At 44.6% G+C, this 20,147-nt stretch overlaps 1 protein-coding gene across 2 annotated transcripts in view; it reads right to left on the bottom strand.

The window, feature by feature from the left end:
- LOC134966176 (myocardin-like) overlaps nt 1-11,073 on the bottom strand; it is a 95,867-nt gene extending 84,794 nt beyond the window's left edge. The window contains exon 1 of one of the 2 annotated variants that reach the window (XM_063942726.1): nt 10,427-11,073. In XM_063942726.1, the coding sequence (XP_063798796.1) occupies nt 10,427-10,481 (55 nt within the window). In that variant the 5' untranslated portion in view covers nt 10,482-11,073. The remainder of the gene's footprint in view (nt 1-10,426) is intronic. The other variant, XM_063942725.1, reaches the window with a different exon arrangement.
- Nucleotides 11,074-20,147: the final 9,074 nt, after the last annotated feature.

Raw genomic sequence — 20,147 nt, 5'->3', positions numbered from 1 at the left:
ACACAGAGACGTGTGTGGGGGCAATACTGTACATTGATCTTACAGCGTTATTATGATCTGTAAAACATAAATTAAGTTTGCCATTTTCCCATATAAACACAGGATATTCTAATATAGAAAAGGGCATAAGTAACAATCACGGAGTCCCATAGTAACATTATAAGGGGCTCCAATTCCAGTACCTGACCCACCAGAAAGTCCTTACTGCTACAGAGGGTCCCACTCTGCCATTACTAGCCTATATGAAGGGGGTGCATGCACTACTCTCCCATCTTTACACACACACACACACACACACACACACACACACACACACACACACACACTTGTTCCTCTTATCTCAGCTTTGTCGTATAATCAGTGATGCCGAGAGGAAGGGTGGGGGTAGTTACTGTTTACCCGGCCCATGCCTGATGGAGGGGCCCAGGGGGGACCCAAATGCCCCACCACCCAACCTTAGGGGCGGCACTTAAGGTATTAATTTTTTCTGTATTTTTTCTGTGTGCAGGGCTACCCCTCCCATGACTAGGCCATGCCCCCTAAAAAGTACCTGGGCCCGGCCAGGCTCTTTACTGCCCTGGCTATAATGTTGCAAGTCTCCTCACAGGCCCCTCACAACCCTTTGTTTTTGCTGCAGGACACTGTAGTGTCTCATAAATCAACTGCTGCTATTATAATAATAATAATAATAATAATAATCTATATAATAATTGAGTAAGGCTGTCCTGTCTCCACAGTGAGTGTACAGTGGAAGCATGGTTGCACGGCCTAACGGCTCCCACTGCAAGGGACGGAAGTGGGGCAGACCAGGAAGAGAAGGACTGGGGTAAGCATGGGAGCAAGGTTGGAGGGTGGCAATGATGCCATGGGTGGGAATGTTGAGACAGAGCCATGGGTAAGGGGTATAAAGCATCAACAGAGCGGCAGAAGGTGGGATGTAGTCATGGGGGAAGGGGGGCAGCATGGAGGAATTGGGGGCAAAGTAAAGGGGGGTGCAGAGATTGTGGTATGTGGGGTTTGTTATATTACTAATAACAGTAATGTTCCAAGGACAAAGTGAAACACACAGGAGCCCTAACAAGCACCATGACATAAGAGCCCACAATTCAATTGTTTCTCCCTGCAGCCGGTACTAGATGGTGCCTAACGCAGCAGTTCAGTGGTTGCTCCATTCGGGTGCACTGAGCCGTAGGGAGACACATTGCAGCCAGCAGCCCCCTATGCTGAAATGTGTGAAAATTGATCCGTTTGGTGCCCAAACAACACTTTTCGTGTCGTGACCAGCACTTTGGTCGGGTTTAGCCATTTTACATCACTAAACGCAGCCTGTCTGGGCGCGACCAGTGAGATAAAAAAAATGTTTTAATACCCCTCCCCCCCAAAGTGACAGGTGACAGAGCGCGATAAAAATGGAAACGCCGCCAAATAATGAATAACAATAATCTATTTGCAAAGTTTGAAAAGCAATTACAAGATTGTACATCCTCTAGAGCAGTGTTTCCCAACCACGGTCCTCAAGGCACACTAACAGTCCTGGTTTTAGTGATATCCAGGCTTGAACACAGGTGACTTAATTAGTAGCTCAGTTATTTTCATTTAACCATCTGTGCTGAAGCCTGGATATCACTAAAACCTGCACTGTTGGTGTGCCTTGAGGACCGCGGTTGGGAATGCCTGCTCTAGAGCCCTCCCTACCCTTTGTTTTTATACCTGCATTTATCTTACTCTTCTTTTCCCTATGCTCAGTTTTCCGTGCTGCTACTACTTCTACTGCTGCTGCTGCTGCTACTACTACTACTACTACTACAAATAATAATAATAATAATATAAAATACACAAATATATACATGGCACAGGACAGATCTGTAGCTACCAACCATACAAATCTCATTATTACAGATAGAACAGAACATTGCAACAACTCATCACTTACACTATAAATAAAAACCCAGCCTGAATATTTTGGGGTTTGTTTGTTTTTCATGCTATAATGTTTAACAAGTTTGCTATTTTGTTAACAGTGATCTGTGGAAACAGAAACGCATGACAACCACCTGTTGCGGAGAAAGCTGCACAGCTGTGAGGGGAAATGTAAAGCCCCCAGCCATATCTAGTTTATTCTTGAGCAGTAATATACTGTAAATATCTCTTCATGCGGCTACTGCTGCAGTAATGACTTGTGGAATCTTATTCTACAGATACAGTTGAGGCAGCTAAAAGCATCCACCATGCAGGAGAACGCAGCCCTCGGAGTGACATCAGTGGGTACTCACCCCAGGGACATGCTAGGCAGTAGTTGATAAGATATGGCTTCGGCACACAACAGACTATCTGCACTGAATATAGGCTACATCTGTTATTTAGCTTTAAGCCCCGTACACACAGGGAGAGATGTGTGCTGAGCGATCTATCAGTGACCGCTCAGCACACATCTCTCCCCCGCTCAGCACAGCGCAATGTGTGCTGAGCGAGGGGGGTGACGGGGGAGCAGCTCATTTCACCCAGCGGTGAAATGAGCGACCTGCTAGATGGAGAGAGAAATGACTACATAGGAATGGAAAGAGTTAAACATCCTGTGAGGGGTGGACCCAGCTGTGAGGAAAGTACAGCCTTTGGAAAAGGGGGAGGGTTAATATATATAGGGAATGCTAGGCCAGCTTGGTCTCTCTTGCTGCTGAATTGCCTTCCCGCCCTCCCGCCCTGTTGGTAGAGGTTCTGGCACGGAGTGCCTTGGCGTGAATTGTTGGCTGGTTTTATCGTTGGCTATTTATTGGCGGAAAAGAACGGCAGGTTGTAGTTTGTCTTGTTAGCTGTAGTGATTTACAGTTTGGTGTGGTTTAAGTGCACTCACCTCCATCGTCTTTTAAGGCCGCTTGACCACCCGTCCGGGGGCAGCGGCAGGCACCCATCAGGGTGGGTAGTCACCGTGGGGGTTGAGTTGGGCACCTATTACCGATTTTATAGTTTGTATTGAAATTAGGATAGTTTTGAATTTTAACGTTTTTAAGGTTAGCGTCAGTTTCAATAGAGCCGTTCTTTTTTCTGCCACCATATGCCGGCTGAATCGGCATGTTAAAATTTTTTTCAATTTACAGGTTTGCTAATGGTTAGGGTACAATAAATAGCTAACAATTTTTCTGCCAAATTCAAGTCTCCGTGTCATTATTTCCTGGTATTAGAGGTAATGAATGCTTTACTTTGAATGAAGGGGTCCACAGAGTATCATTAGGAGGTTTATGTGCCTGCATGCAGGCAAATCTAGCACCGACTATAGCAACGCACGGGGCCGCGCATCGCTTTCGCTGTGCGGCATACACACGGAGAGATCCGTGCTTAACTTATAAACAGTCTAGTCAGATTGCTTAGAATTTAAGCACTGATCTCTCCATGTGTACTCCGTTTACTCATGCACCACTTATCTGTGTGACATTAAATTACAGTAATCTTAACATTTAAGACACTTAAATGGTTTGATTACTTTGAAATAACTCATTTAGGGTCTACTGTAATTCAGCTTAGATTGCTATTGAGACAGAAATTGCCATTTTCTCAATCCTGCTTCTGCTAAAAATTGCATGTGAAGAGCCGGCCAGAAAGATAAAAGACACCAACCGATACAACTGCAAAATTGTGTATGTAATTGCAGAAATCGAGTACCATTGACAATTGCGGTTGACCCTGGACTACTCAGAATAATGAGAATTCAGACGCACCTGCGCCATGTTTTTAGTCGCAATCCATTGCAACGGACGTCAGATACACGCCCTGAAAACGGCCATGATCTGCCTACGTTTTTTCCAACCACACCCCACAAATGGCAGGTTAACACCCACAAATGGTCACTACCTGTCAAATTGTGATCGTATTTCGCTAAATTGCGATTGCAAAATTATCCTTTGCGCACGTGCAATGCTTTTGCAGCACATGCACAGTCTGACGATAATCGTCTGATTTGCCGTTTTGCAACTGAAGCTGAATTAGGCCTTTATTATTCACATGCGCTGCTCCTTCTGCAACTTCTGAAACACTGCAGTGGTTTACAGCCATTTGTTTCTCATTTGCTATACAAGCCAATAAATTAGTATATAAAGGCAGAAATTTAGACATTGACAGATTAATCGGGAGTCAGCACATGGGTGTACTCAATCATCAGCCGTATTACTTATCCTTATCCTTAGTTTATACCATATGGCTGGAGCCACATGAAGATTTTATAGCCAGGCAGCTGTTATGTATTTAAGATATCATTTTATGTTAATAAGCTACAGGGGAAAAGTTGACATTATCCAGGTCTCACAAGTGAACACTCCACTGACACCAATAGTAGTTTCTTAATTAAAATCACATTATGGCCAGTACATAAGTCCTGATATAGTGGCTGATTCAGTATCAGCCGCAATGGTGCTGAAATCGCTATTCAGTGATTTCAGCACATGTGCGGCTGATACCGGTGCGTGCATGTGCTAAGTCTTAAACTGTGATTGCAGTTTAAGACCTGGAGGGAGGCGGGAACAGGGCATCTGCGCTGCATTTTGTGGGCGTCAACTCTCCGTTTAATGGGCGCAGTCCGGACAATGGAGGCGTGTCCAGACCGTTGCTGGGGCGGGTCGCTGCGGCTCCGTGATGTCACATGCAGCCGCGGCGATCAAAAAGATGTCTGCCCACTGACTGCCTTCGCAGCTAGGCTGTGTAGGCAGGAGGCAACCCTAAACATGCGAGAGCACTGCTGTCTTGCAATGCACTCGCATGTTTGCGGGTGGCAGAGACTTGCCCTGTGCTGGGAGTCCCCACGGCATGTTAAAGTAATAATAATAATAATGATAATAATGTTATTTATATAGCACCTTTCTCCTGATAGGACTCAACTGTGCTTTACAATTGTCTTTACAGATTTTTTGCACATTTACAACCCATGCTGAATCAGACCCATAGTCCTTTATGTCCTTAACACTGTAAGATAATGTACTGTCTATTCTCTGAAAATGCCACTGACTCAGGAAAATATGGTTATGTTACCCTAAGTCCCCCCGTCACACCTGTCTGTACTCAAGTGATTGTCACGGTGTGAAGTAGTCTATCCATCGTCAATTATACACTAATCTGAAGGAATTATAAACATCTCAGCACTGCACACATACCTAACAGCACAGACTGGGAATGTGGTGAGTCCAGTATGGCGGTCAGATTACTAACAGATCAGGGATTAAAATGAATAGGGATGTTTGTATTTTAGACAACAACCAAAACAAGAAAACCAGGCGCAGTAATAATATTAAAGTTTCCTGAGACAGCAGCTCCACTTGGTATATACTGGGTTCCACCAATAAAAAAATTAGACAAAGAGGAGTGAGAACACTCACTACTAGGAGCGCATGTTATATTGGATCAGTCAAAGACGTATATACGAATAATATATCCAGATTTAGTCACAATATTAATACAATGTTAAAAACATTCCTTAAAAATAGAAAATATCCTCAGCAGTAGGTGTCCCTTTACCAGAGACTTGCTTTTGCTGGTGAGGATATTTTAAATTTTTAAGGAATGTTTTTAACATTGTGTTAATATTGTGAATACATTTGGATATATTATTATGTATAAGTCTTTGGGGGTATTCAATTGTTTGAAAAGTCAGTTGGGTGTCTGTTTTTTCCTATATAATAGACAGGAAAAAACAGACACCCAACTGACTTTTCAAACAATTGAATTCCCTTTGACTGTTTTAAAATAACATGGGCTCCATGAGTGTTCTCACTCCTCTTTGGGGGTAATTAAGACCTGATCGCTCGCTAGCATTTTTTGCAGCGCTGCGATCAGGTCAGAACTGCGCATGCGTATGCACCGCAATGCGCAGGCGCGTCGCACGGGTACAAAGCTGATCACCGCTCAGCGATGGGTTTGTGCAAAGAATCCATTCGCATGGCCGTTCGCAAGGAGATTGACAGGAAAAAGCCAAATGTGGGTGGCAACTGACCGTTTTCTGGGAGTGGTTGGAAAAACACAGGCGGGTCCAAGCGTTTGCAGGGAGGATTCCTGACGTAAATTTCCGGTCCCGGACAGGCTGAAGTGATCGCAGTGGCTGAGTAAGTCCTGAGCTGTGCAGAGACTGCACAAGATCTTTCCGTACAGCTCTGCTAAACATGCGATCGCACACTTGCAAAGCGAAAATAGACTCCCCCTATGGGCGGCGACTTTCTGATCGCAGCAGTGCAAAAAACCCTAGCGAGTGATCAGGTCTGAATTAGGCCCTTTGTCCATATTTTCAATTCTTAGGGTGAGATTCAAATGTTTTCCAGCAGCCAATAGATGACATCGAACGGAGCTGTTTTAATGTAGCTCTGTTCGGGCACGATCTACATTTGCAACTAGCACCCGCCGGGGGTGGCGATCTGAAATGTGTGAAAAGTGATCCGCCCAAATGGCACTTTTCCCGATCGCGCCCATTGGTTTAGTTGGGTTTAGTCGCTTTACATGGCTAAATGCAACACTAATGGGGGCAATCAGTGCGATATGGGACATCAATTGTATATTGCCCCCTGCGATCTCCTGTCACTTTAGATGGGAAATCGGGGGCGATAACATTTGCATTCCCCCCATACAGTTGCACACAGTTTCTCATGGGGGCTCTCAAATCCTGAAAATTAATTACCTGGTACTACAAAACAAGATTATGGGGGAGATGTATCAAACCTTCAAGAGAGATAAATTGGAAAAGTTGCCCATAGTAACCATTCAGCTTCCAGCTATCATTTATGTAGCACTGCCTATAAACTGAAAGATAGAATCTAACTGGATGCTATGGGAAACCTCCACTTTATCTCTCTCAAAGGCTTGATACATACCCTGCGATGACATTAAGCTGCCCAAACTATCAACCAGTGCCAGTCACTGCGTCTTTTCTGGTACAGTCCGGTGCTGCTGCTGCTGCTGTATTTGCTTATGATAAGGATTGATGTGAGACAGTTTGATTAGCCTTTATATATGACAATCTGTGAACTGAGTGCCACATGTAGGAACCCTGCATCGCTATGCTCCACAGCGGAATACATCCGTTTTAACGGCAGACGGGATGCTGGCTGTCAGTATACCGACAGAGGCATCCCGTCTGCTGGAACCCCGGCAGCGAGGCAGCTCACTGCGCTCACCATGCTTCAGGCCCAGTGGCTCACTGTGCTTGCCACAGGTTATATTCCAACTCAGTTGGTGGCGTGGACCCACCAACCGAGTGGGAATTGCCGGAGGTGGTCAGGATTCTGGGCATCGGTATTTCATCAGCTGTTGGGATTCCGGCGTCGGTCTCCTGAACGCCAAGATCCCGACAGCCAATATTTCAACTGCATCCCTCCAGAGCATGGGGGAGGCAAGAACTGGCACATGCTTAGTACTGGTCCCCCTCCAGCTCTACAGAGCACAGTGGGGTCCTCAGGAGGGTAACTTGGCATTGCCTGATTCCCCTGAGCCCTGTAGCAACTGCATCCTCTGGCAGTAGTTCCCTCACTGGCTATGGGTCTTCTTTATGTACTTTATAGTGGCTACAGTATGCATTTTATGAACTGGTCTATGTAATGCTGCTTTATACGCCTTCCCCTATGTATGGCACTATGGACTGAAGTACTTGAAACACAATAATAATTTTAGTAACAACTTTTTAAAAAGTGTTGTAAACAAGTTTTGTGGACCTGGCAAATGGCCAAGTTGTATTAACAGTGCTTCAGTGGTATTAAACGAGCAGCTGCTTTTAGAACTATCAGTCAGATGCCATTGGCTGAGGTCTCGGTAAGACATCAATGATTGGTCAGATAGTAATGTCAGACCTATGAAATCACCACAAGGGTCTGCATAATGACAGCAGCACAGTCTTTAGAGAATGGACATACGATTTCTCTTACAGCTGTACAGAATGTCATCAGTGCAGCAACAGCAAATCCTAACAGCTGCGAAAGTGTCATCTGTGAGGGACAGACCCCACTGGCCACAAACTGTTATTTTGTGTACAACTGCTAATGCAGCCTGAGGACCCTTCAAGACAAGAAAATAAAAAACACAAAAAGTACAACTAGTACAGGTTGAGTATCCCATATCCAAATATTCCGAAATACGGAATATTCCGAAATACGGACTTTTTTTTAGTGAGAGTGAGACAGTGAAATCTTTGTTTTTTGATGGCTCAATGTATACAAACTTTGTTTAATACACAAAATTATTAAAAATATTGTATTAAATGACCTTCAGGCTGTGTGTACAAGGTGTATATGAAACATACATGAATTGTGTGAATGTACACACTCTTTGTTTAATGCACAAAGTTACAAAAAATATTGGCTACAATGACCTTCAGGCTGTGTGTATAAGGTGTATATGTAACATAAATGTATTCTGTGCTTAGATTTAGGTCCCATCGCCATGATATCTCATTATGGTATGCAATTATTCCAAAATACTGAAAAATCCCATATCCAAAATACCTCTGGTCCCAAGCATTTTGGATAAGGGATACTCAACCTGTAATACATTTTTAATCTTGACTGTGTTTGGTACAAACATGTTTATTTGTGGCCGCAGCTTGCACTTGCAAGGAATAGTTACAAATAATTGTAATTATTTTTTATTAAATAGATAACTTGACAAATTAATTTAGTTTTTAGTTTTTTTTTTATCACTTTATGATGTCATGTGACCACATTTTTCATGATCAAGAGTTTAAGTTGGTGAATGCTACCAGTGAGGCCTGGATAGTTAATAAGCCCACCTGTTATTTATTCAGTATTCATTATAGATTATCTGGGTACAAATAACTAAATGAAGGAAGGGTATCAGGAATGTAGACTTGTCAAGACCAAGGCCCATTAAGAAGGAAAACCCAAAATTATATTTTACCATAGTATTCAATTAGCAGAGATGGCTGGAAGGTGCCAGGATCATACCTCCCAACATGACCTTCTCCAGGAGGGACAGAATGCTCTGCTCCTGGACTTCCCTCTTAATGTATGATTGCCATCACCTGTGCTGAAACACCTTTCTTATCCATTAACCTGTTCAGTACAGGTGATGGCAATCATAGATTAAGAGAAAAATCCAGTAGCAGAGCATTTTGTCCCTCCTGGAGAGGGTCATGTTGGGAGGTATGCAGAATTCCAACTGTTTCTCTGATGCCATGCAACCACCAACAGTGACGATTTTGTCTTGCAGCCCATAAAAGTATTGGTTTTCTGTATTTGTGCTATGTGTGCATCCATGCACTGTGACACCACATCATCGCTAATTGAATACAGGCCTAAGGTCAGTTTTATCAAGACAAGAAGAACCTACTGATCTCTCCTGATCTTGATCTGCTCCCATGCAGCATGGCATTACAGAACTGATGTGTGCCACAAGTGGCGCAGAGAGGGGGTGGTGCTGGTACTATTTACCTGGGTCAGGGCATGTTGGAGGGGCCTGGGGGGGGGGCTAGGTCCCACTGCCCCCCTCCCACAACCACATTACAGAGAGCCACACTTCAAGAAGGGAGAGAGTTCAGCTGCTGCAGCAGCCTCTCTCCCCACCCCAGAATATGTTGCTGTGTGCTGGGGAGAGAGTCAGATGCAGCAGCAGTGAGTCCTCTCTCTCCCTGCGTGGGGTTGCAATAGCACCTGCACCCACATGCCATTGCATCAGTGCCCCCCTGTACGCGGCCACATGTAAGATATCATTTTTTATATTTTCAAAGAAGTGGGCCTGGCCACACACCTCTAATTGGCCACACCCCCTCCTTGTACCGGGGCCCGGCAGAGCTGTCAGCTCCTCTGTGTGCCACTAAGGAATGTTTAAGGGAGACATCCAGCCATACATACGTTAGCAATTTCTGTGGATGCTTCTGTTAAGAGTAATATTGAAAAGTGTGTAGAGTACATAATATAAGCATCACATTTGCAGGTTGTGAGGTCAGCATCGTCATGGCTGCATATTGTAGGAGAAGTGACACTAGAAAACTATGCCCACACAGGAAACTATCACTCTTTCATGCAATTTGATGGTGAGTACTGTACGTAAGCCACCAGTTTTTTGCAATGCTAACCCACAAATACAACAGACAAATTATATATATATATATATATATATATATATTTATGATACAATTTCCCTTGTATATGTATACAAATCTAGTCCATTGCAGCTTTCTTATTCCAATATGTAGAATAATGTAATTGCATCTTAAAGAGAAATGAGCTACAGTATACCTACAGATCTACAACTACAACGCTACTGTATAATTGTAATAATTAGCCCTTGGATACTATCAATGAACACTGAAATAAATATTTAGCTACTGTAAGAATCAGATATACACGTTTATATTCCTGATTAATGTATGCTTTCTTTCCGATTTATTGCAGCTGTGTTATGCTCTAGAAAACCCATTTAATAGTCATACCCAGGAGCATCTTACCTGAGCGGAACTTACTCCTGATGAGCAGTGAGCGCTCCGAAGCCAGCAAGGTCATCTTTGGTGGCGAAATTCCGGTCGTCCCAGTGGACTGGATAAACGGGACAGAGATAGACGTAATTGCTGCGTTTAAGCAACAAGCGTGCACAAGGGGAAAAAAATCCAGCGGTCAAAAGTAAAAAAAAAAAAATGAGTTTGCAAAAAAATAAATAAATATATATATTAATATCTTCAATAAATAAAAAAAAGTCTATAGGAAATAAATGGATTTTTTGTAAATGAGATTTTAATCAGGCCTCGCAAATCCTCTTTTTGGGGGGGTTTTACGTGATGTTTTCTACGCTTTTTTCTTGGCTGTTCTTCAGACAGGAACTGCTTCAGGTGGTTCTCTTGTTTGACTTATCTTGATTGTGTCTTTTTGGAATAGTTTCAGCAAAAGGCTCCTAGTGCAAGCTGTGACCTGTCAGTTGCAAGGCTACAGGCAACAAAAGGTAATGAAGGGATGAGAGAGTGAGTCCAGATAGATTCCCGAATTCTAGTAGCATAGGGAACTTCACTAGATGTGGTCATTAGTTGAAAGATCCCCCTTCTCACTGTCTTTGACACACACGCACTCTCTCTGTACTGCAAGGCCCCTTGCCCGCCCCTCTGCCTGACTGTCCCTTCCATGTGTGATAAAATGCCATCTGCTTTGACACTTGACACCCCACAATTCTACAGCAGACAGGCAATGCTGTATCAGCAGGGTTCTCCTCTTCTTTCATGCAACCCTCCTAGGTCCAAACATCCTAACTGCAAGCAGTTACAACTAGAGATGAGCGGGTTCGGTTCCTCGGAATCCGAACCCGCCCGAACTTCATGTTTTTTTTCACGGGTCCGAGCGACTCGGATCTTCCCGCCTTGCTCGGTTAACCCGAGCGCGCCCGAACGTCATCATGACGCTGTCGGATTCTCGCGAGGCTCGGATTCTATCGCGAGACTCGGATTCTATATAAGGAGCCGCGCGTCGCCGCCATTTTCACTCGTGCATTGAGATTGATAGGGAGAGGACGTGTCTGGCGTTCTCTCCATTAGAATAGAGATAGATTAGATAGAGAGAGAGAGATTGTGCAGAGTCGCAGACAGAGTTAGTTTACCACAGTCAGTGACCAGTGCAGTTGCTAGTTAACTTTTATTTAATATAATATATCCGTTCACTTCTCTCTGCTATATCCGTTCTCTGCCTGAAAAAAAAAACGATACACAGCACAGTCAGTCACACAGTGTGACTCAGTCTGTGTGCACTCAGCTCAGCCCAGTGTGCTGCACAGTCATCAATGTATAAATTAAAAGCTTATAATTAATTGTGGGGGAGACTGGGGAGCACTGCAGGTTGTTAGCAGGAGCCAGGAGTACAATTATATTAATTAACAGTGCACACTTTTGCTGCAGGAGTGGTGACCAGTGCCTGACCACCAGTATAGTATTGTTGTATACTACTAATATCTCTTTAAATATCAACCAGTCTATATTAGCAGCAGACACAGTACAGTGCGGTAGTTCACGGCTGTGGCTACCTCTGTGTCGGCACACGGCAGGCAGTCCGTCCGACCAGAATTGTATTATTTATTATTATATACCTACCACCTAACCGTGGTTTTTTTTCATTCTTTATACCGTCATAGTGTCATCCTAATTGTTACGAGTATACTACTATCTCTTTATCAACCAGTGTACAGTGCGGTAGTTCACGGCTGTGGCTACCTCTGTGTCGGCACACGGCAGGCAGTCCGTCCGACCAGAATTGTATTATTTATTATTATATACCTACCACCTAACCGTGGTTTTTTTTTCATTCTTTATACCGTCATAGTGTCATCCTAATTGTTACGAGTATACTACTATCTCTTTATCAACCAGTGTACAGTGCGGTAGTTCACGGCTGTGGCTACCTCTGTGTCGGCACACGGCAGGCAGTCCGTCCGACCAGAATTGTATTATTTATTATTATATACCTACCACCTAACCGTGGTTTTTTTTTTCATTCTTTATACCGTCATAGTGTCATCCTAATTGTTACGAGTATACTACTATCTCTTTATCAACCAGTGTACAGTGCGGTAGTTCACGGCTGTGGCTACCTCTGTGTCGGCACACGGCAGGCAGTCCGTCCGACCAGAATTGTATTATTTATTATTATATACCTACCACCTAACCGTGGTTTTTTTTTTCATTCTTTATACCGTCATAGTGTCATCCTAATTGTTACGAGTATACTACTATCTCTTTATCAACCAGTGTACAGTGCGGTAGTTCACGGCTGTGGCTACCTCTGTGTCGGCACACGGCAGGCAGTCCGTCCGACCAGAATTGTATTATTTATTATTATATACCTACCACCTAACCGTGGTTTTTTTTTCATTCTTTATACCGTCATAGTGTCATCCTAATTGTTACGAGTATACTACTATCTCTTTATCAACCAGTGTACAGTGCGGTAGTTCACGGCTGTGGCTACCTCTGTGTCGGCACACGGCAGGCAGTCCGTCCGACCAGAATTGTATTATTTATTATTATATACCTACCACCTAACCGTGGTTTTTTTTTTCATTCTTTATACCGTCATAGTGTCATCCTAATTGTTACGAGTATACTACTATCTCTTTATCAACCAGTGTACAGTGCGGTAGTTCACGGCTGTGGCTACCTCTGTGTCGGCACACGGCAGGCAGTCCGTCCGACCAGAATTGTATTATTTATTATTATATACCTACCACCTAACCGTGGTTTTTTTTTCATTCTTTATACCGTCATAGTGTCATCCTAATTGTTACGAGTATACTACTATCTTTATCAACCAGTGTACAGTGCGGTAGTTCACGGCTGTGGCTACCTCTGTGTCGGCACACGGCAGGCAGTCCGTCCGACCAGAATTGTATTATTTATTATTATATACCTACCACCTAACCGTGGTTTTTTTTTTCATTCTTTATACCGTCATAGTGTCATCCTAATTGTTACGAGTATACTACTATCTCTTTATCAACCAGTGTACAGTGCGGTAGTTCACGGCTGTGGCTACCTCTGTGTCGGCACACGGCAGGCAGTCCGTCCGACCAGAATTGTATTATTTATTATTATATACCTACCACCTAACCGTGGTTTTTTTTTCATTCTTTATACCGTCATAGTGTCATCCTAATTGTTACGAGTATACTACTATCTCTTTATCAACCAGTGTACAGTGCGGTAGTTCACGGCTGTGGCTACCTCTGTGTCGGCAGTCGGCAGGCAGTCCGTCCATCCATAATTGTATTATTATTATAATATATACCACCTAACCGTGGTTTTTTTATACCACCTAACCGTGGCAGTCCGTCCATAATTGTATACTAGTATCCAATCCATCCATCTCCATTGTTTACCTGAGGTGCCTTTTAGTTCTGCCTATAAAATATGGAGAACAAAAAAGTTGAGGTTCCAAAATTAGGGAAAGATCAAGATCCACTTCCACCTCGTGCTGAAGCTGCTGCCACTAGTCATGGCCGAGACGATGAAATGCCAGCAACGTCGTCTGCCAAGGCCGATGCCCAATGTCATAGTACAGAGCATGTCAAATCCAAAACACCAAATATCAGAAAAAAAAGGACTCCAAAACCTAAAATAAAATTGTCGGAGGAGAAGCGTAAACTTGCCAATATGCCATTTACCACACGGAGTGGCAAGGAACGGCTGAGGCCCTGGCCTATGTTCATGGCTAGTGGTTCAGCTTCACATGAGGATGGAAGCACTCAGCCTCTCGCTAGAAAACTGAAAAGACTCAAGCTGGCAAAAGCACCGCAAAGAACTGTGCGTTCTTTGAAATCCCAAATCCACAAGGAGAGTCCAATTGTGTCGTTTGCGATGCCTGACCTTCCCAACACTGGACGTGAAGAGCATGCGCCTTCCACTATTTGCATGCCCCCTGCAAGTGCTGGAAGGAGCACCCGCAGTCCAGTTCCTGATAGTCAGATTGAAGATGTCAGTGTTGAAGTACACCAGGATGAGGAGGATATGGGTGTTGCTGGCGCTGGGGAGGAAATTGACCAGGAGGATTCTGATGGTGAGGTGGTTTGTTTAAGTCAGGCACCCGGGGAGACACCTGTTGTCCGTGGGAGGAATATGGCCGTTGACATGCCAGGTGAAAATACCAAAAAAATCAGCTCTTCGGTGTGGAGGTATTTCACCACAAATGCGGACAACAGGTGTCAAGCCGTGTGTTCCCTTTGTCAAGCTGTAATAAGTAGGGGTAAGGACGTTAACCACCTCGGAACATCCTCCCTTATACGTCACCTGCAGCGCATTCATAATAAGTCAGTGACAAGTTCAAAAACTTTGGGTGACAGCGGAAGCAGTCCACTGACCAGTAAATCCCTTCCTCTTGTAACCAAGCTCACGCAAACCACCCCACCAACTCCCTCAGTGTCAATTTCCTCCTTCCCCAGGAATGCCAATAGTCCTGCAGGCCATGTCACTGGCAAGTCTGACGAGTCCTCTCCTGCCTGGGATTCCTCCGATGCATCCTTGCGTGTAACGCCTACTGCTGCTGGCGCTGCTGTTGTTGCCGCTGGGAGTCGATGGTCATCCCAGAGGGGAAGTCGTAAGCCCACTTGTACTACTTCCAGTAAGCAATTGACTGTTCAACAGTCCTTTGCGAGGAAGATGAAATATCACAGCAGTCATCCTACTGCAAAGCGGATAACTGAGGCCTTGGCATCCTGGGTGGTGAGAAACGTGGTTCCGGTATCCATCATTACTGCAGAGCCAACTAGAGACTTGTTGGAGGTACTGTGTCCCCGGTACCAAATACCATCTAGGTTCCATTTCTCTAGGCAGGCGATACCGAAAATGTACACAGACCTCAGAAAAAGAGTCACCAGTGTCCTAAAAAATGCAGCTGTACCCAATGTCCACTTAACCACGGACATGTGGACAAGTGGAGCAGGGCAGGGTCAGGACTATATGACTGTGACAGCCCACTGGGTAGATGTATGGACTCCCGCCGCAAGAACAGCAGCGGCGGCACCAGTAGCAGCATCTCGCAAACGCCAACTCTTTCCTAGGCAGGCTACGCTTTGTATCACCGCTTTCCAGAATACGCACACAGCTGAAAACCTCTTACGGCAACTGAGGAAGATCATCGCGGAATGGCTTACCCCAATTGGACTCTCCTGTGGATTTGTGGCATCGGACAACGCCAGCAATATTGTGTGTGCATTAAATCTGGGCCAATTCCAGCACGTCCCATGTTTTGCACATACCTTGAATTTGGTGGTGCAGAATTTTTTAAAAAACGACAGGGCCGTGCAAGAGATGCTGTCGGTGGCCAGAAGAATTGCGGGACACTTTCGGCGTACAGGCACCACGTACAGAAAACTGGAGCACCACCAAAAACTACTGAACCTGCCCTGCCATCATCTGAAGCAAGAAGTGGTAACGAGGTGGAATTCAACCCTCTATATGCTTCAGAGGTTGGAGGAGCAGCAAAAGGCCATTCAAGCCTATACAATTGAGCACGATATAGTAGGTGGAATGCACCTGTCTCAAGTGCAGTGGAGAATGATTTCAACGTTGTGCAAGGTTCTGATGCCCTTTGAACTTGCCACACGTGAAGTCAGTTCAGACACTGCCAGCCTGAGTCAGGTCATTCCCCTCATCAGGCTTTTGCAGAAGAAGCTGGAGGCATTGAAGGAGGAGCTAACACGGAGCGATTCCGCTAGGCATGTGGGACTTGTGGATGCAGCCCTTAATTCGCTTAACAAGGATTCACGGGTGGTCAATCTGTTGAAATCAGAGCACTACATTTTGGCCACCGTGCTCGATCCTAGATTTAAAGCCTACCTTGGATCTCTCTTTCCGGCAGACACAGGTCTGCTGGGGTTGAAAGACCTGCTGGTGACAAAATTGTCAAGTCAAGCGGAACGCGACCTGTCAACATCTCCTCCTTCACATTCTCCCGCAACTGGGGGTGCGAGGAAAAGGCTCAGAATTCCGAGCCCACCCGCTGGCGGTGATGCAGGGCAGTCTGGAGCGACTGCTGATGCTGACATCTGGTCCGGACTGAAGGACCTGACAACGATTACGGACATGTCGTCTACTGTCACTGCATATGATTCTCTCAACATTGATAGAATGGTGGAGGATTATATGAGTGACCGCATCCAAGTAGGCACGTCACACAGTCCGTACTTATACTGGCAGGAAAAAGAGGCAATTTGGAGGCCCTTGCACAAACTGGCTTTATTCTACCTAAGTTGCCCTCCCACAAGTGTGTACTCCGAAAGAGTGTTTAGTGCCGCCGCTCACCTTGTCAGCAATCGGCGTACGAGGTTACATCCAGAAAATGTGGAGAAGATGATGTTCATTAAAATGAATTATAATCAATTCCTCCGCGGAGACATTGACCAGCAGCAATTGCCTCCACAAAGTACACAGGGAGCTGAGATGGTGGATTCCAGTGGGGACGAATTGATAATCTGTGAGGAGGGGGATGTACACGGTGATATATCGGAGGGTGAAGATGAGGTGGACATCTTGCCTCTGTAGAGCCAGTTTGTGCAAGGAGAGATTAATTGCTTCTTTTTTGGGGGGGGTCCAAACCAACCCGTCATATCAGTCACAGTCGTGTGGCAGACCCTGTCACTGAAATGATGGGTTGGTTAAAGTGTGCATGTCCTGTTTTGTTTATACAACATAAGGGTGGGTGGGAGGGCCCAAGGATAATTCCATCTTGCACCTCTTTTTTCTTTTCTTTTTCTTTGCATCATGTGCTGATTGGGGTGGGTTTTTTGGAAGGGACACCCTGCGTGACACTGCAGTGCCACTCCTAGATGGGCCCGGTGTTTGTGTCGGCCACTAGGGTCGCTAATCTTACTCACACAGCTACCTCATTGCGCCTCTTTTTTTCTTTGCGTCATGTGCTGTTTGGGGAGCGTTTTTTGGAAGGGACATCCTGCGTGACACTGCAGTGCCACTCCTAGATGTGCCCGGTGTTTGTGTCGGCCACTAGGGTCGCTAATCTTACTCACACAGTCAGCTACCTCATTGCGCCTCTTTTTTTCTTTGCGTCATGTGCTGTTTGGGGAGGGTTTTTTGGAAGGGCCATCCTGCGTGACACTGCAGTGCCACTCCTAGATGGGCCCGGTGTTTGTGTCGGCCACTAGGGTCGCTAATCTTACTCACACAGCTACCTCATTGCGCCTCTTTTTTTCTTTGCGTCATGTGCTGTTTGGGGAGGGTTTTTTGGAAGGGACATCCTGCGTGACACTGCAGTGCCACTCCTAGATGGGCCCGGTGTTTGTGTCGGCCACTAGGGTCGCTTATCTTACTCACACAGCGACCTCGGTGCAAATTTTAGGACTAAAAATAATATTGTGAGGTGTGAGGTATTCAGAATAGACTGAAAATGAGTGTAAATTATGGTTTTTGAGGTTAATAATACTTTGGGATCAAAATGACCCCCAAATTCTATGATTTAAGCTGTTTTTTAGTGTTTTTTGAAAAAAACACCCGAATCCAAAACACACCCGAATCCGACAAAAAAAATTCGGTGAGGTTTTGCCAAAACGCGTTCGAACCCAAAACACGGCCGCGGAACCGAACCCAAAACCAAAACACAAAACCCGAAAAATTTCAGGCGCTCATCTCTAGTTACAACTACATACACGTTGTCATTTGCAATGCATATTTAATTGCATGCTGAAATGCAAGTAATAGCAAGTATAAACCACGTTGCGTTTTTGTACAAGTTTAATATGCCTTTAATCAGCTTTTAGAAGCAATTAACATTTTAATATGTCTTTAAATGTGCAAAACAGGAAGTTGTGTTCTTGAGTGGAAACTTGTCTAAATGCTTATTGGTTGCATCTCATTGCATTTACAGTGCAGTCCCATTGACATACCTCCCAACATGACCCTCTCCAGGAGGGACAGAATGATCTGCTTCTGGACTTCCCTCTTAATTTTTGATTGTCATCACCTGTGCTGAAACACCTTTCTTATTCATTAACCTGTTCAACACAGGTGCCAGCAATCATACATTAAGAGAAAAGTCCAGAAGCAGAGCACTGTGTCCCTCCTGGAGAGGATCATGTTGGGAGGTATGCATTGAGAAGACTATCCCACTGACAAGAAGTTTTCACCTGCCCACCGGAAACGCAGGCATAGCAATCAAGATCATAACTAGGATGGCTTGAGAAACATTTGCAAGCGCTGAAGCCTCACTGCAAGGGGCATGGCCTCGCAGGAAAACTCCCCAACTTTGCACCCTGCACCACCAGACATTGGCCACCATAGGGAAACAATTACACACATTAGCCTTCACAGGAAAAAATAAAACTGACTCAGACAAGAAAATAAAAACCCCAACACATTGGCCCCCACACTATACTACCATTAGAAACGTTGTATAATATATATTCTGTTTGGATTATTCTATCCATTTTACAATTATTTTTTTGTCTTTTCCTTAAATAGGTGGGATGTAATGGAGCCCGAGATCGTCAGAGGTGCAGGTTGCTGGCTCTTCATCCCGTCTGTAAATTATTTAATGTGCTCTGCACCTCCCCCCACCGCACACACCTGAAGGGCATAAACAATGACATTATCCTGGGGCAATGGAGAAGGCACCCCTCAGATCATCCCAGGGCCGGCAACAGAAATCTTGGCGCCCCGTACAGTGATATCTCTGGGGCCCCCTCAGATTTTATATATATATATATATATATATATATATATATACAAAAAGATGCAGCGCCACTCTGTGAGATTGTGTCTACCAGTCTGAAATAAGAAGTAATTAAATAATTACTTTAAAATTACACTCCCAATCTAGTGGGTGTCAGCTGACCCTTAAGTATTGGTTGTCTACTGAACAAAATGTATAGAAATGGAAGATAAGGGTACAAGCGACCAATGGTGTCATTCTGAACAGGGGAATCTCCCTCATATATATTTGATAATGCACATGCTGTGTTATAATAAAACAATTTAAATGTATTTAACGTTACACAGGGTCTAAAGGCCCGTACTGGTCGATATATCGGCCGTTCTCTTGAACGGCCGATATATCGCGGGACCGTCGACCAGTATGTACGGCCGATACGTCTGTAAACTCCGTCGTTCACAGACGTATCGCGTCGGCCGCGCCGCACAGCCGACGGCCAATATATCTACCGATATATTGGCGTGTCGCTGTGTGTGTACGGGGCGGTCGGCCGACCGCCCGTACACATGCTGCGGCGGCCGGCGGTGATTGACAGCTGAACTGGGCGGGCATGTGTACACGCCCGCCCAGTTCATGACGTCAGTCCCCGACGGATCGGGCAGTGTGTATGCACAGCACACTGCCCAATCCGTCCATAGATATATCTGCAGATCAATTGATCTGCAGATATATCTATTAGTGTGTACCCACCTTAATTCAAAAGTAGAAAGCGAAAGAAAACAAAAACATTTTTTTAAATATATACAAATTAGCATTTAGCTCATCTATATGAATACATATTAAAATTGAGATAAATAAATAAGAGCAAGTGAAAAAGCTTAACTGAAATGATAGGAGGTCAAATGGGGGAAAGCTTTCCCCCATTTGACCTCCTACCATTTCAGTTAAGCTTTTTCACTTGCTTTTATTTATTTATCTCGATTTTAATATGTATTCATATAGATGAGCTGAATGCTAATTTGTATATATTTAAAAAAATGT

The sequence above is a fragment of the Pseudophryne corroboree genome, chromosome 10, assembly GCF_028390025.1.
Source record: "Pseudophryne corroboree isolate aPseCor3 chromosome 10, aPseCor3.hap2, whole genome shotgun sequence".
Classification (NCBI taxonomy): Eukaryota; Metazoa; Chordata; class Amphibia; order Anura; family Myobatrachidae; genus Pseudophryne; species Pseudophryne corroboree.
This window is presented reverse-complemented; position numbering and strand designations above follow the sequence as displayed.